The sequence below is a fragment of the Eublepharis macularius genome, chromosome 1 (genome assembly GCF_028583425.1).
Source record: "Eublepharis macularius isolate TG4126 chromosome 1, MPM_Emac_v1.0, whole genome shotgun sequence".
Taxonomy (NCBI): domain Eukaryota; kingdom Metazoa; phylum Chordata; class Lepidosauria; order Squamata; family Eublepharidae; genus Eublepharis; species Eublepharis macularius.
This window is the reverse complement of record NC_072790.1, coordinates 79,565,247-79,578,282: the sequence shown is the minus strand read 5'-3', so window position 1 is coordinate 79,578,282 and position 13,036 is coordinate 79,565,247. Positions and strand designations below refer to the sequence as shown.

Genomic DNA, 13,036 nt, shown 5'->3' with positions numbered 1-13,036 from the left:
TAACTAGTGAAATCCAAACTCCAGATATTAATATGTTTCTCAATAGTTTATTAGTTGCTAATGTCTCTCAGTATTTTTTTATTTCATCTATTGTCCCACTTTTCTCCTCTTCAGTGGCTACTTAAAGTAGCTTACAACATCATCACAGGAGTATTATTGTTACTGTATAGTATTCTTACAATATTAAAATATAATACATAACTCAGATTTTTATAAATTTCTGATTCCATATAAATGGTGCTGTGATTGAGTTCCTTCAAAGACTCTTTTTTTAAAAAATAACTCATTAGAATGTTCTATCAGCAAAATGATGAACACAAAAACATTTTGTGTCATTGTGGGGCTTTTCTGTTGTAGGGGAGATCTTCAGTGGAATGCAGGAGAGAAAAAGTTAACAGGAGGAGCCAACTGGACACCAAAAGTAGCACCTGCCACGTGGTCAACTGGTGTTCCTCCAAGTGGCCCAATAGTACGTAGAGTTTATGCAGAATTTATGCAAATGTAGTTGATAGGGAAAATCTGTTATTGCAGATGTCAGCCCAGAAACCTTAACCTTCCTAGGGTAGCCTATTTGCCACTACAATAGCTTATATATATTTTTACTAATATGTCAGTTTTAGGAAACATAACCCATTCTGCTGATTATAAATCTTAAAACTTTGTCATTTAAACATTTGTAGTGCTGCTTCAGTGCTGGAGTGACAGCAGGTACATAATAGTAAAAAGTCCAGTAGCTCCTTTAAGATTAATCAACTTTATTGAGGCATAAGCTTTTGAGAACCACAGTTCTCTTCGTCAGATGCACATGCATCTTACGAAGAGAGCTGTGGTTCTCAAAAGCTTATGCCTCAATAAAGTTGGTTAGTCTTAAAGGTGCTACTGGACTTTTTACTATTTTGCAACTACAGACTAACATGGCTAACTCCTCTGGATCTGTGAGTGGGTATATAATTTATCCTAGTACAGTGGTTAATGCAATCCTTTTATCAGCAATTGTTTGCTGTGTTCAGCTGATGCCACAACTAAAGAGTACAACAGTATTATACAGGTGAGTGAAAATTTTAAAAATATCAACTCAGCACTTAGGTTTTCTCAGGAAGACAGACCCCATGTGCACTCTGTCTTACAAAATAATGCTATACTATTTTAACTTTTATACCTAGCAGCAATTTTTGTTAACCGCTGAAAATGTTTTATTTGGCCTGATGGTATTTTGGCCTAATAAGAAGCTAAATGCAATTCTTCTAACTAGAACTTTTTCTCTTACTAGAAAGGCTGATGAATTGTTCTTTATGTAAGTGGCCTTTCATTATAAAGACTTACTAACAGAGACTTAGCTGTTGAACTAAAAAAAAAAATCAAGAAACTGTTTTTTGGCTTTACGTTTGGTTTAAAATTAGGCATACTTTCTAACTTTAGTGCTATTGGTTCATGCATGGTTTTGGATAAAGCAATTTTATTATATCTTTTTAAATCCCAGTGAGTGGCCATTTCCATACGTTTTACCGGCCTGCTGAGCATCGCGCGAAAGACCCGGAAGACAGTGTCTTCTTGCGCGAAATCGCTCCAGGAAGACACAGTTATCTGGGAGTTTTGCACGATTTCGCAAACGGAAACGGCCAGTGTTTAAAGCTATTGTATAAGGATATCCTTTCTTTTGGTGAAACAGAAGTAATTAGAAGGGGTTCTGTTTTTAAGAAAAGCACACTACACAAAAATGCATTAAACCATGAAGATTACAAAGAATTCCAAAGAAGAATTAAATTAGAGAAGTTACATAACTTACATCAACTCTGTAATAAAAACAGATCCTGTTTTAAACAGGAAAAAGTTCCTTAGCCTATTTGCATGTGTCGGAACAGTAAGAAATGTGCTAATGTTACAAGACCATGTGAAAGTTGTGATATTCACAACAGTTCAGCTTGAAAGCTTGTACTCTGGAGACCTATTTACAAAATCTTCAGATGAAAAAGAACCTTTAGGCGGCGGTGGGGAGGAGGGGAGTATAGAGAACAGTGCCCATAGGAGGAATGAAAAAGCCAATTGGCAGATTTCCAGATCCTTGAGCATTACTAGAAATATAATTCTGCCTAAGAGCAGAGGAATGAGAGAACAGTTCTGTGGAAGAAAATAAAAGTTGCACTGGTGTCAAAATGGGGGTAGATATGGAGGCCTAGGTCCTTGTATGGGAGAAAACACTGATCTTTGCTCTGCCAAAGCAATGGTCTTGAGGTTATAAGAAGAATTAAAGGAATACTCTTTAAATTCATTTTTGGTTTGGAGGCAGCCACCAGGTCCAGTTAGTGGATGGTCACATATTCTGCTGACAGAAGTCCATAGAAGAATGAATTTATTTGCAGAAAGATGATGCTTTATGCCCTTTTCCCCAGGAATAAGTTCAACACAGAGAGACTCTTCTTTCTCCCTCCCCCCAATATAATGATAAACCACAGAATGTTAGATATTCCATTCAACTGATAGCATTATAAGCAACTACAAGCAGGGGAACCACAAAGGCTTCTGGGGCGGGGCATCTCTTCCCCCCACTATTTTCTCATTCCCTCCCTTGGCAGCCCTCATAGTTTCTCCCCTTTTCCTTCTTCCTTCTCTATTTCCCACCCACCAGACAACCTACCTTTATCTGCCCCCCCCCCACACACTGCATCTTCACCACCTCCTCTCTCCCTGGTAGCCTCTAGGAAAGCTCTGACCAAGTTGAGTGGTGCTAGCAGGGCCCTCTACTACAGTGGGGCCACTGTTCTTTCCCTTATATCCCCCTGTCTGCACTCTTTCCTCTTTTCCTTCTCCTGGAAGCTTCCGTAGCCTCAACTTTCCCTGCTTTCTTTTCTTGTTCCCACCCACTAACAAACCTACCTTTTTCTGCCCATCCAACCTTGAACTATTTTTATTATGTATTTATTTCATTTATACTGCCTTTCTCCACAATGGGGACCCAAAGCAACTTATATCATTCTCCTTTCCTCCATTTTTTCTTCACTACAATCCTGTGAAGTAGTTTAGGCTGAGAGTATGCAACCAGCCTAAGGTCACCCAGTAAGCTTCTATGGCAGACTAGGGATTTGAACTTGAGTTTCCCAGATCCTAGTATGAAACTCTAACCACTGCACAAAATGCAGGCTTTCATGAGGTGGCTACTGTGGAACAGTAGCAAGTAGCCAAGCCTGGGTGAGTCATGCAAGTCAGGTACTAGCATGTTTCCCAGCAGGCCTGGTCCAATGAGTTCTCCTTCAAAGGCCAAAACAGCCCTGAAAAGGCCCCTTCCCTGACCTTTTACTGAAAGAAACCAAAACTTGGATGCTGGCAGTATTGTTGCGGTTGACTAGCAATGACCATTGAGGGCATTTGTTTCTTAAAGCTACAGGCACTCTGAGAGCCAGTTTGGTGTAGTGGTTAAGAGCGTGGGACTCTAATCTGGAGAACAAGGTTTGATTCCTCACTTCTCCACTTGAAGCCAGCTGGGTGACCTTGGGTCAGTCACAACTTCTAGGAGCTCTCTCAGCCCCGTCCACCTCACAGGGTGTTTTGTTGTAGGGATAATAATAACATACTTTGTAAACCGTTCTGAGTGGATGTTAAGTCATCCTGAAGGGCAGTATATAAATTGAATGTTGTTGTTCTTGTTGTTCTTGTTATTTTAAAGGGTTTAAACACATACACACATACATCCAGATTTTTCTGCAAACCTGGGACTTATCTGTTCATGGCTCCATTCTCTGGATTTAAGTATCCACCGATGGGGCCATATTGATAATTGATATTGACAAGTTGAGACGTGCAACAAAATGTGACATGGATGGGGGAGACACTATGGAAACCACTTCTTAAAGATAATTTTCTGTTCCCCCTTCCAAAGGATCCTTCCCTTTTTTTCTCCCCCCCTTTCTCAACAGTCCTTCCCTTTGCTGCACCCCTTTCTCAACAATTCTTCCCCTTTTCTCCTCATCCTTCTCAATGATCATTCTCTTTTTATTCCCCCCTTGCCCTCTACCTCCATCCCTGGCATTTATCTCCTCCCTCCTTGACTCCCTCCCAAATGCCCTTACTATTCCCCCCTCCCCTGTCAAACACCCTTTGCCTCATCCCCCTCACTCCCCCAAACACTTTGCCTTTCCTCCCTTGCTCCCATCGCTCCTATTCCCTTTTCCTACTAACTGGGGTTTGCTGGGATCAGAGCTGACCCTCCCTGGGCCTGTGGGGATCTCCCCTCATTGAATCGCTGGGTGAGTATGCCAGCGCTTCCCACAGCCCAGTGCAGAGTGAGCGCTTTGGTGCTTCCTATGGCCCAGCATAGGGTGGGCATTCTGGCTTTTCCTGAGATCCAGCTATAGAGCTTTCTGTAGTCCAGTGCTACAGATGGGTGGCTGGATGGATGTGGCACTAACTATGGCAGTTTTCTGCCTCCTTTGGCAGACCTGGGGCAGGGGGTGGGGTGGCTTGCTGCTGCCGTGTCCAACCTTGTGAGAGGCAAGGGCCCGTGCAGTCTGGTTTCCGCTTCTCCACCTATTTGATAAGTTATTTGAGGGGGATTTAACCTTCCTCTAAATTTTTTTAAGGTTCCAGATTTATTTAATTTAAAAATTAATTCGAAATTTCCAAATTTTCCTGCAACCCTGGGATGTTTCCCAAGGTTGCAGAAGCATTCGATTTCTTGCTTAGTGGCCCCAATTTATGGATTTAAGTATTCGTAGGGTAGGGACCACTTGGCTATTAGTATATAAGATTTTTGCAGTCAAGGAAGAAACTATGATATATTGCTTTGTTTAAGGGAAAACTCTATTGTAGGTTTCTCTCTGTTGTGTTCTCAGTAATTTCCTTTTAATTCTCTCATCCTTGTACTGCTGAAACTGGTACACACTTGAGGGCTTTGATGCTTAGGTATTGCCCCCTCTTACTCAAATTTAGGAAAAGTTCCACTCAGTGGGAACATGTATGGAAAGTTTTTTTGTGAAATGAATGAAACAGATTTTGGTCATGGAAAGCTTGGTGCCAGTCTTGAGATATTGTAAAATTTTGGATTGTGGGAGCTACAAGGAAATGATTTCTTTTCAAAGCAGTAAGATTTGCTTCAAAATAAAAATGTTGGTAGTCAGGCTGTGGGAAGACCAACATAATTATGTGCACAAATAAATAATGCAATAAAATACTTTCTCAAGAGCAAGAAGTACTTTTGTCAAGCATTTTGGAGCATTTAACTAACTTAATTGACTTACCATAAAAGAGCATTTTACACAACTAATTGTGTGTCAGCATCAACTTCAGCACATAGGGAAGCAAAATAGAATTCTGCACTGACTGCTATCTGTTCGTTTCATGATAACACTTGAAGTCAGCTATTTTTTACAACCTTAATACTGTGTACATTCCCAGTCAGTTGCTGAAGTTTTCATTATGATTTTCTAGACAGGCTCTGTGCCCCCAGCAGGTTCAGTTCCTCCCACATCTAGTGCCCCTCCTGCACAGCCTGGATCAGGATTTGGAATGGTGAGTAAAAATAATAAACTATACATATGTTTCTTCGTTAAATATAAGAATCATTAAACACAATATTAGAAAGGATTACTGTCACCTGTCTCATCTCCCAATGACCTTTTACTTCCTTTTTTGTTGCTTGTGACCAAGATTCTGTATCTTCTGCACTTAAAATACACCTATAAAAGCAAATGTAATGTTGAAGCAAGTTGCGCAACCTTATGCATATATTTGCATGGAACTGGCAAAGAACTATGCAAGTCAAGAAACCTCTACCATTGAAAATGAGCTGCCTCCAAGAAAAACACCTAAGATCTTAAGTATTTTTCACACGTTATTGATTATTTTGTTTATTCATTTATTTTATTTATGTCATTTATAGTCCGCCTTTCTCACTGAGACTTAAGGCGGATTGCACAGTATGAGGTTAATACAATCAGTATCAAGTACATTTCAATACAATAATATAAGGTAAACAGATACAAGTTTAAAAGACATAACATTAGCAAGGATCCAAGTCAGAATAGAAAAAATGCTGGAGCAAAACATAGGACTAACATTAGACAACATGGAGCGCTGGTTGTACATAGGAGTACATATTTAAAGCAGCAGATAATATATAAGGCAAAAATAGTGAAGAAGTCTATGATCCCCAACTCGTTAGTGAAGCATCTGAGACCCCATCCCTACAATACAGCCCTCCCATTTGAGTAAAAAGCCTATCCTTTCAAACTGTACCTGCAAATTACATTTTTATCATCTAACAGACTTTGGCATTAGGAGAAGCCTGAAAAAAGGCCCAAGCAACTGAGCAGCCATCCCCACTTTTTTAAATTAGGGGATAGTTGCAACACTGTGATGTTTGTGCATTCTACCCCTTAAAGCACAGTGTCCATTGCATTCCCTGATGGCAGTACATATTCCTCCACTGATCACTTCTTGGATTTACTTTTTTATTTCCTTTCTTTACAACCAGGGCTCACGTTCACGGTGATTTGGAAATGGGAGTGAGGGACTTGTCTCAAGAATCTGCCTTGGCCTCCTCACATGGTCATGTGATGTGAGGAAGCCAATGAGAATACCTTTTTGTTTGGGCAGCAACATTTTAACATTTTGTTCTGGCAGAGAGGCGCTGTTTTGTGCCAAGCAGACAATTCAAATTATACCAAAACAATCTGCTAGCAGCTAGCTGAACAAGCTCGAAGAGTACTTTGTAGTAAGGGTGTACACCAAATTTTTTTTTTGGTAAATCTGAATTTTTTTTTTACCTAATCTGAGAAAAAATTCAAAATCCCCTTAATACTAAATGTATTCTCTAATTTGTTTTCGGTATTTTTGAAAAATTTGGCTATTGTTTTCTATGGGAAAATCACTCTGGGAGATATCTGATGGGCTGGAGGGGGTCATTTTTCAACAAAACTTCACCAAATGTGGAGGAAACCTATTCTTGATTGTCCTCTAAAAATCCCCACATTTCATGAAGATTGGACCCTGGGGGCCAGTTTTATGGACTCTCAAGGAAGGTGCCTCCCCCCGCTCTCTATTATTCCCTATCAGAAAAACTATCCTTGCCCCAACCACACCATTGTTTCCTATGGGAAAAAAGTCAAAGCTGACTCCCATTGCAGAAACACACTGGGGCAATGTTTTTCCCATAGAAAACAATGGCTGGATTTTACTGAATTTTTTTTTAATTAGGTAAAAATTTGGGATACCTGATTTTTTATTTGGAATACTTGGATTTTACTGAATCAGTTAAAATGTGGTATTTTAATCCACATTCCAAACCGAACTGCACACCCTTACTTTGTAGGTTCCCCCCTAGAACTCCACTGCCAATTGCATTTCCAGAATTTAAAAAAAAATTGATGGCCCAATCAGGAAATACAGGGACAGGGAGAAGGAGGGGGATGGTGGACACATTGGGTTCCAACATGGCAACTTTACAATGCATACACTGAAGTTAAAAAAGTGATGTTGGCTCCCCACAAAAGGTGGCTTCAAACAGATATGTCTCAACTAATCTGGAATGAAAAGGCATACAGAAAATCTCCTCAAGGTTGTGTAGTGCAGAATGCCAGGAGCTCAAGCCAATTCAGCACCAATTGGCATGGATACTAAGAAACACTTGTTTAAAGTGTGCCATGCGGAATGGGCCCAATTATACACCCATTTTCTAGGTTTGTGTATTGTGGTAGCATATGGCTTTCTCTGTCGAATAGTTAATGTAAAAGTGTTTGAAGTGAGTGTACCTGGAGATGTACAATTCAACTCTGAACTCCAACAGAAAATACAGATTCATAATAACCAAGAGAATGCAACATAGTCATTCTATTGTCAGTCACCACCAGCTAGATAAGCTATGGGTGTCTGTATTGTCTATATTGCATACATCATGAATTGTTCTGAAATAATGGTTGTTGTGGATTTTCCGGGCTGTATCACCGTGGTCTTGGCATTGTAGTTCCTGACGTTTTGCCAGCAGCTGTGACTGGCATCTTCAGAGATCTCTGTCTTTCGGTGCTACACCTCTGAAGATGCCAGTCACAGCTGCTGGCAAAACGTCAGGAACTACAATGCCAAGACCACGGCGATACAGCCTGGAAAATCTACAATAACCATGGTTCTCCAGCCGTGAAAGCCTTCAGCAATATGTTCTCAAATACTTTCTAGCAACCAACTGGAGCAGGTGTTCCAATGATGCCACAGCAGCCAGTTATGTATGGGCAGCCTATGATGAGGCCACCATTTGGAGCAGCTGCAGGATCTGGTGCACAAGTAAGAGCAACCTGTCTTTACCAGGGTTTTCAGAGAATTGTGATGTAGGCTCAGTGGATGTCTCCCTCTCCTTCATATTCAGCAATGGCTGTTTACAATTTTAAATATTCAAAATTTAAAACAATATTACAAAACAAGATTCTTGCTTCCCATGTGAATGCAAGGATATATTGCAAAGCAATTCAGGTCTGTTCTTATTTTAGAACTTTTATTTTTCTTTAGTTAAAGCAAAAGTTGTTTGTTACATCTCTTTTCTTTTAAAAAAATATAATATAGCCAGTGACTACTAAAATAAGTCCATCAACAGGCTAAGTCAGATAGTCAAATGCTATCACTGTCATCTTCAACAATGTGAAAATAATTTGGTGGCATTCAGACATCAGAACAAACCTCAGTATGCTTGCCATGGGAGCAAATATGGCTTATTGCCATATTCATTTTTATGCACTGTTCACAACTGAATGTTGCTTGGTTTGGTTTTAATCCCAATCAGTGGGCACAAAACATACTCCAGTTTGCCCATATAGCTTTCAATTACATTCTGGCATGAGGCAGAAGGGAGGGAACACACCTTTGATTGTTCTGCTAAACACATCTGGACAGGCGTCATGAGGCAGGTGCCACAACAGAAAAGGCCATGTTCACTTTTCAAATTATACTTTAGCAACAAGGAAACATTAAAGTAAGGTCAACCTGATTTTGATGGTGGCTTTTCAATGTGACTGAGCTGCTAAACCTAATTAGTACATTTTGACCAACTCTGGTTGTCCAGCTCTAGTTCAAATAGCTCCAAAATAGTTACCTACAATACTGGCTTTAAAGTGGGAACACGATGCTAATTGCATCTTAATTTTCATTACAGTAGGAATTCTAACGACAATGTTGTCCTTATCCTTTTGCTCATCTTCTCTTTTGCTGTGTGTGTCTTCCTTGTCTTGTCTGGTGGGGAATTTCTGAAGCTGTCTCCAAGCCCTACACCTGCCACTCAGAGTCCCAAGAAACCTCCAACAAAGGACCCATTAGCAGATCTTAACATCAAGGATTTCTTATGAACCCTTTCAGGTATAGGCTGCCTATTATATTCTTGTTTGCTTGAATTCTTTTCTGGAATTTCATCACTGATGAAGAAATAGTATTTGTTAAATGCATTCATGCTTTTCTTTCTGCCTTCTTTCCTTCCTTCTTTCCTTTGTACTTGCTGCAAACATTGCAAAATTGTGTGTAGGTAAATACGTTTCTGAAATATCTCACTCTTTCTTGTGCAATTTTGGGGAAAGGGTAACTGAACACATGTAGTCTGCTGGAATACAGGAAGAGTACATTACCAAAGTAACCCATCTAATTCTTGATTTGAGATTGTCACATAAGTGAGGGCACCATGGAGCTGGAGCGATCAACCACAGAGCCCTTGATGCAATTTACATTCATCAGCCACAGAGCCCTTGATGCAATTTACATGCCCCTTAGAGTCTCTCTACACAAGACATCTTACATGGGGACGCTCAAATGTAGGGAGACACAATGTTAGCCTGGAAGCATAGTATAAAAAGACAGAGCTGGTGGTGATTGCTCCTCAGAGAGTTTGTTAATTTCATCTTTGTCTTCCCAAAGGCTCTGTCAATTTCACCTCCCCTTTGAGGAGGCAAAGATGAAATTAACAAACCTCTGAGGACCCATCTCCACCAGCTCTCTCTTTTTAAACTACCCTTTTTTGTCCTAAATCTCCTGCCCATCAGCTTCATTATGTGCTCCCAAGTTTTGTACTTTGGAAGAAGAGGAAAAAAATTCTCCCTCCACTTTCACCACCTATAATTTTCTAAAACTTTATCATGTTCACCCTTAGTAATCTTTTTTTGTCAACTGTAAAGCTCCAGACTCTTTAGCCTGCCCTTGTAGGAAAAGTACTCTAATTCAGTTATCTTGGTTGCCCTTTTTTGCACTTTTCCTAGTTCTGCAATATTTTGAGACCAGAATTGTGTACAGTATTCCAAATGTGGTTGCAGCCTGAATCTCTACAACTCTTAGACACAATGAATTTTAAAGAGACACCCGAGTATAATGGACCTATAGTCCAAACAACGATCCCGTCGTTATATCTTCTTCCGTGTTTTAGAATGACTTAATTCTTCCACTGAGCGGCAAGCTGTGAGGGTGAGGTTGGTGGAAACTCCTCTCAACACCCAACTCCCCTTAATTCTTCCACTGAGCGGCAAGCCGTGAGGGTGAGGTTGGTGGAAACACCTCTCAACGCCCAACGCCCGATCTGGGGCCGGCTCAACTTCACAGATTTCGTGTTGACTTTTTCAAGAGCAACCTCTACGGCAAATATCAAAACGATTCAAGGGTGAAACCTTCCAATGCTGGTGGCTGTAAATTCTAACGCTCGGCGAGCGTTGCATCCTCGAAAATGTGCCGAAAAAATGGAAGCCAAACAGCCTGCTACTGTCCCTTTAAGGACAGGTGGAAATGGCCAATGTTTTCATTGAGCTATCTACTAGAATGCCAAGATCTCAGTCACCACCAGTTGACCTCATCAGTATATATGCAAAGTTGAGTTTTTATTACAATGTGCACCAGGTTGCACCTACCTACACAGAATTTAATTTGTAGATATACTGTTAGTCTTTATGTTTTTAGAAATCTGATTCTCTCTCTCTCTCTCTCTCTCTCTCTCTCTCTCTCCAACAACTTACCTTGTTGTCAAGTTATACTAATGGTGCCAGACCTTTTTGTTCACTTTGTTCAGGCAAACCTTCTACTTCTTAAAGGAAACCTTATTGTCTTTTATGGTTTCCTTGACTTGAATTGTCACTGTTTCAAAGTCTTTTAGCAAGATGAATCATAAAAACAGATTGTTCTAATGCTCTTGTTTTGTCTTCACAGCTGTAGTTTTCTGACAGAATAACTGAAGATTTGGAATCTGTGAATCTGATTGGAATCTACGAATCAGATTTGTTTGTTGCTCAGAGTTTCCAAGTGAGCCACCACTACCAAACCCAGTGCATATTCAGACTTCTCTCTTACTTCCAAAACGTGTAGCACAGCTGTGAAAGTGAACAATAGGAATGTGTACTCTTAGTTGTTACCCCTTCTCTCTCTCTCGCTCTCTTTTTCTCAGTTTGTGTACTTGGGTTATTATTTATGTGTTTTACAACTTAAACAATGGATGTATGTTTCTGATGCCTTCTTAGTGCGTTTCTGAACCTATCTAATAGGAGCAGATTATGCAGCTGTTTCGTGGTGAGCCGTTTGGAGCGATGTGTCTGTGTTTCTGGAGGTCTCAATGTAAATAACTTTGGCAAACCCTCTAAATTTTTCCCTCAACATCCAGTTTCTCTTGTATATCTGTTATACAAAATAATAGTGTGATAATATCAAACAGTAAGAAAAGCACTCTAAACCTACAAGCCCCTTTGTGTGTGTATGTGTGGGTGGGATACAATTTTTCCAAATGCAGGATTCTCAATTTGTTGTGAGAAATGTTTTATTTTTGTGGCACTGTACATGTTAAGATAATTATAATTTAAAGTAATATAAATCAAAACTGTTGACTCTCTTTGAAGTTGCTATGTGAAAAAATAAAAACGAAACTGGAATTCCTTATAACTTTTAAAATATTTAAGGATTTTTTTTGTTTCCATTTAAAATTGGGTTATATATCAGTTTTTCTTATGCACTGAAAATAAGTAAAGGGTAAGTTTCATACCAGGTAGCGGAGAGAAACAATCATAGCGGTGTGGACATATTGTCAAGCTAATTAAGTCTTTCTTCAGTGCATCTGTAGTCGAATCATGGCAAAGTGATTTTTTAAAAAAAACATAACCTTTGCTTTTATGTAAATCTGTTAGTTTGGTGCTTCTCTCTGTATGCTTTAGATTAGTGTTTTCCATCCCTGTACAGCACTACATATTTTACATACTGTCTGTGATTAGAGATCACACTAATCTGGAGAACTGCACCCTTTACTGTAAACAACAAAACTGATGTTCCTTTAATGTTTTCAGTTTGTTCTCTCATGCTGTTTGTGCAGATGGCTTGGCTTAAGATATCTGACTCCTTACTAAGGTCACTGTTGATAAGTGTTACAAGTGGCTTGGCAGCTCTTTGTAAAAGCATATTAGACTGGAAAGATGTTCACCTAAGTCTTTCAAATTAACTATTTAATCAGTATATGGTACCATTTTAAAAAGTGGTTGTATCTGAATTTGTTGTGAGGAAAAACATACATGATAATGACAGAGAGTTAGAGAGAGAGAATTTCAAAATGGCTTTTCTTTGTATTTTGGTTTGAGAAAAATCCAGTGCATGTATACCCTCTGAGATGCAATAAAACACCTTGATCAAAGTAAATCCAGACACAAAAGCCTCCTCTTTGATTTCATAATCAGTTGTCCAAAATTAATTGTGTGTGTTATTATAGGGACATAATGGGTTGGATCGAGACTAAATGGGCAATTTCTCCCAATTCCCCCTTCCCACCAGCCTCAGGAGCAATGTTTTGTAAAGATCAGCGCAAGGGAAAATTCTGTTCCACTGATGGAAATCTTAGTCTGGATCCAATCAAGTGGCTGCAAACTACTACTTTATGGTAGGGTTCAAGCTTTCGTGAGCCACAGCTCACTTCTTCAGATACCTGAGCTGTAGCTCATGAAAGCTCATACCCTACCACAAATTTTGTTAGTCTTATAGGTCCTACTGGAGTCTTGCTCTTTTCTTCTGGTACAGACAGACTAACGTGGCTACCCATCTTGATCTACTACTTAATGGT

The 13,036-nt window shown here is 39.7% G+C and overlaps 1 protein-coding gene across 1 annotated transcript in view; it reads left to right on the top strand.

Moving 5' to 3' along the window:
- The window catches only part of SNAP91 (synaptosome associated protein 91), a 103,650-nt gene extending 91,052 nt beyond the window's left edge, over positions 1-12,598 (top strand). The window contains exons 27-31 of the mRNA XM_054974450.1: positions 358-469; positions 5,422-5,502; positions 8,164-8,268; positions 9,228-9,330; positions 11,152-12,598. Of these exons, the coding sequence (XP_054830425.1) occupies positions 358-469; positions 5,422-5,502; positions 8,164-8,268; positions 9,228-9,320 (391 nt within the window). The 3' untranslated portion in view covers positions 9,321-9,330; positions 11,152-12,598. The remainder of the gene's footprint in view (positions 1-357; positions 470-5,421; positions 5,503-8,163; positions 8,269-9,227; positions 9,331-11,151) is intronic.
- The last annotated feature ends 438 nt before the right edge of the window (positions 12,599-13,036 follow it).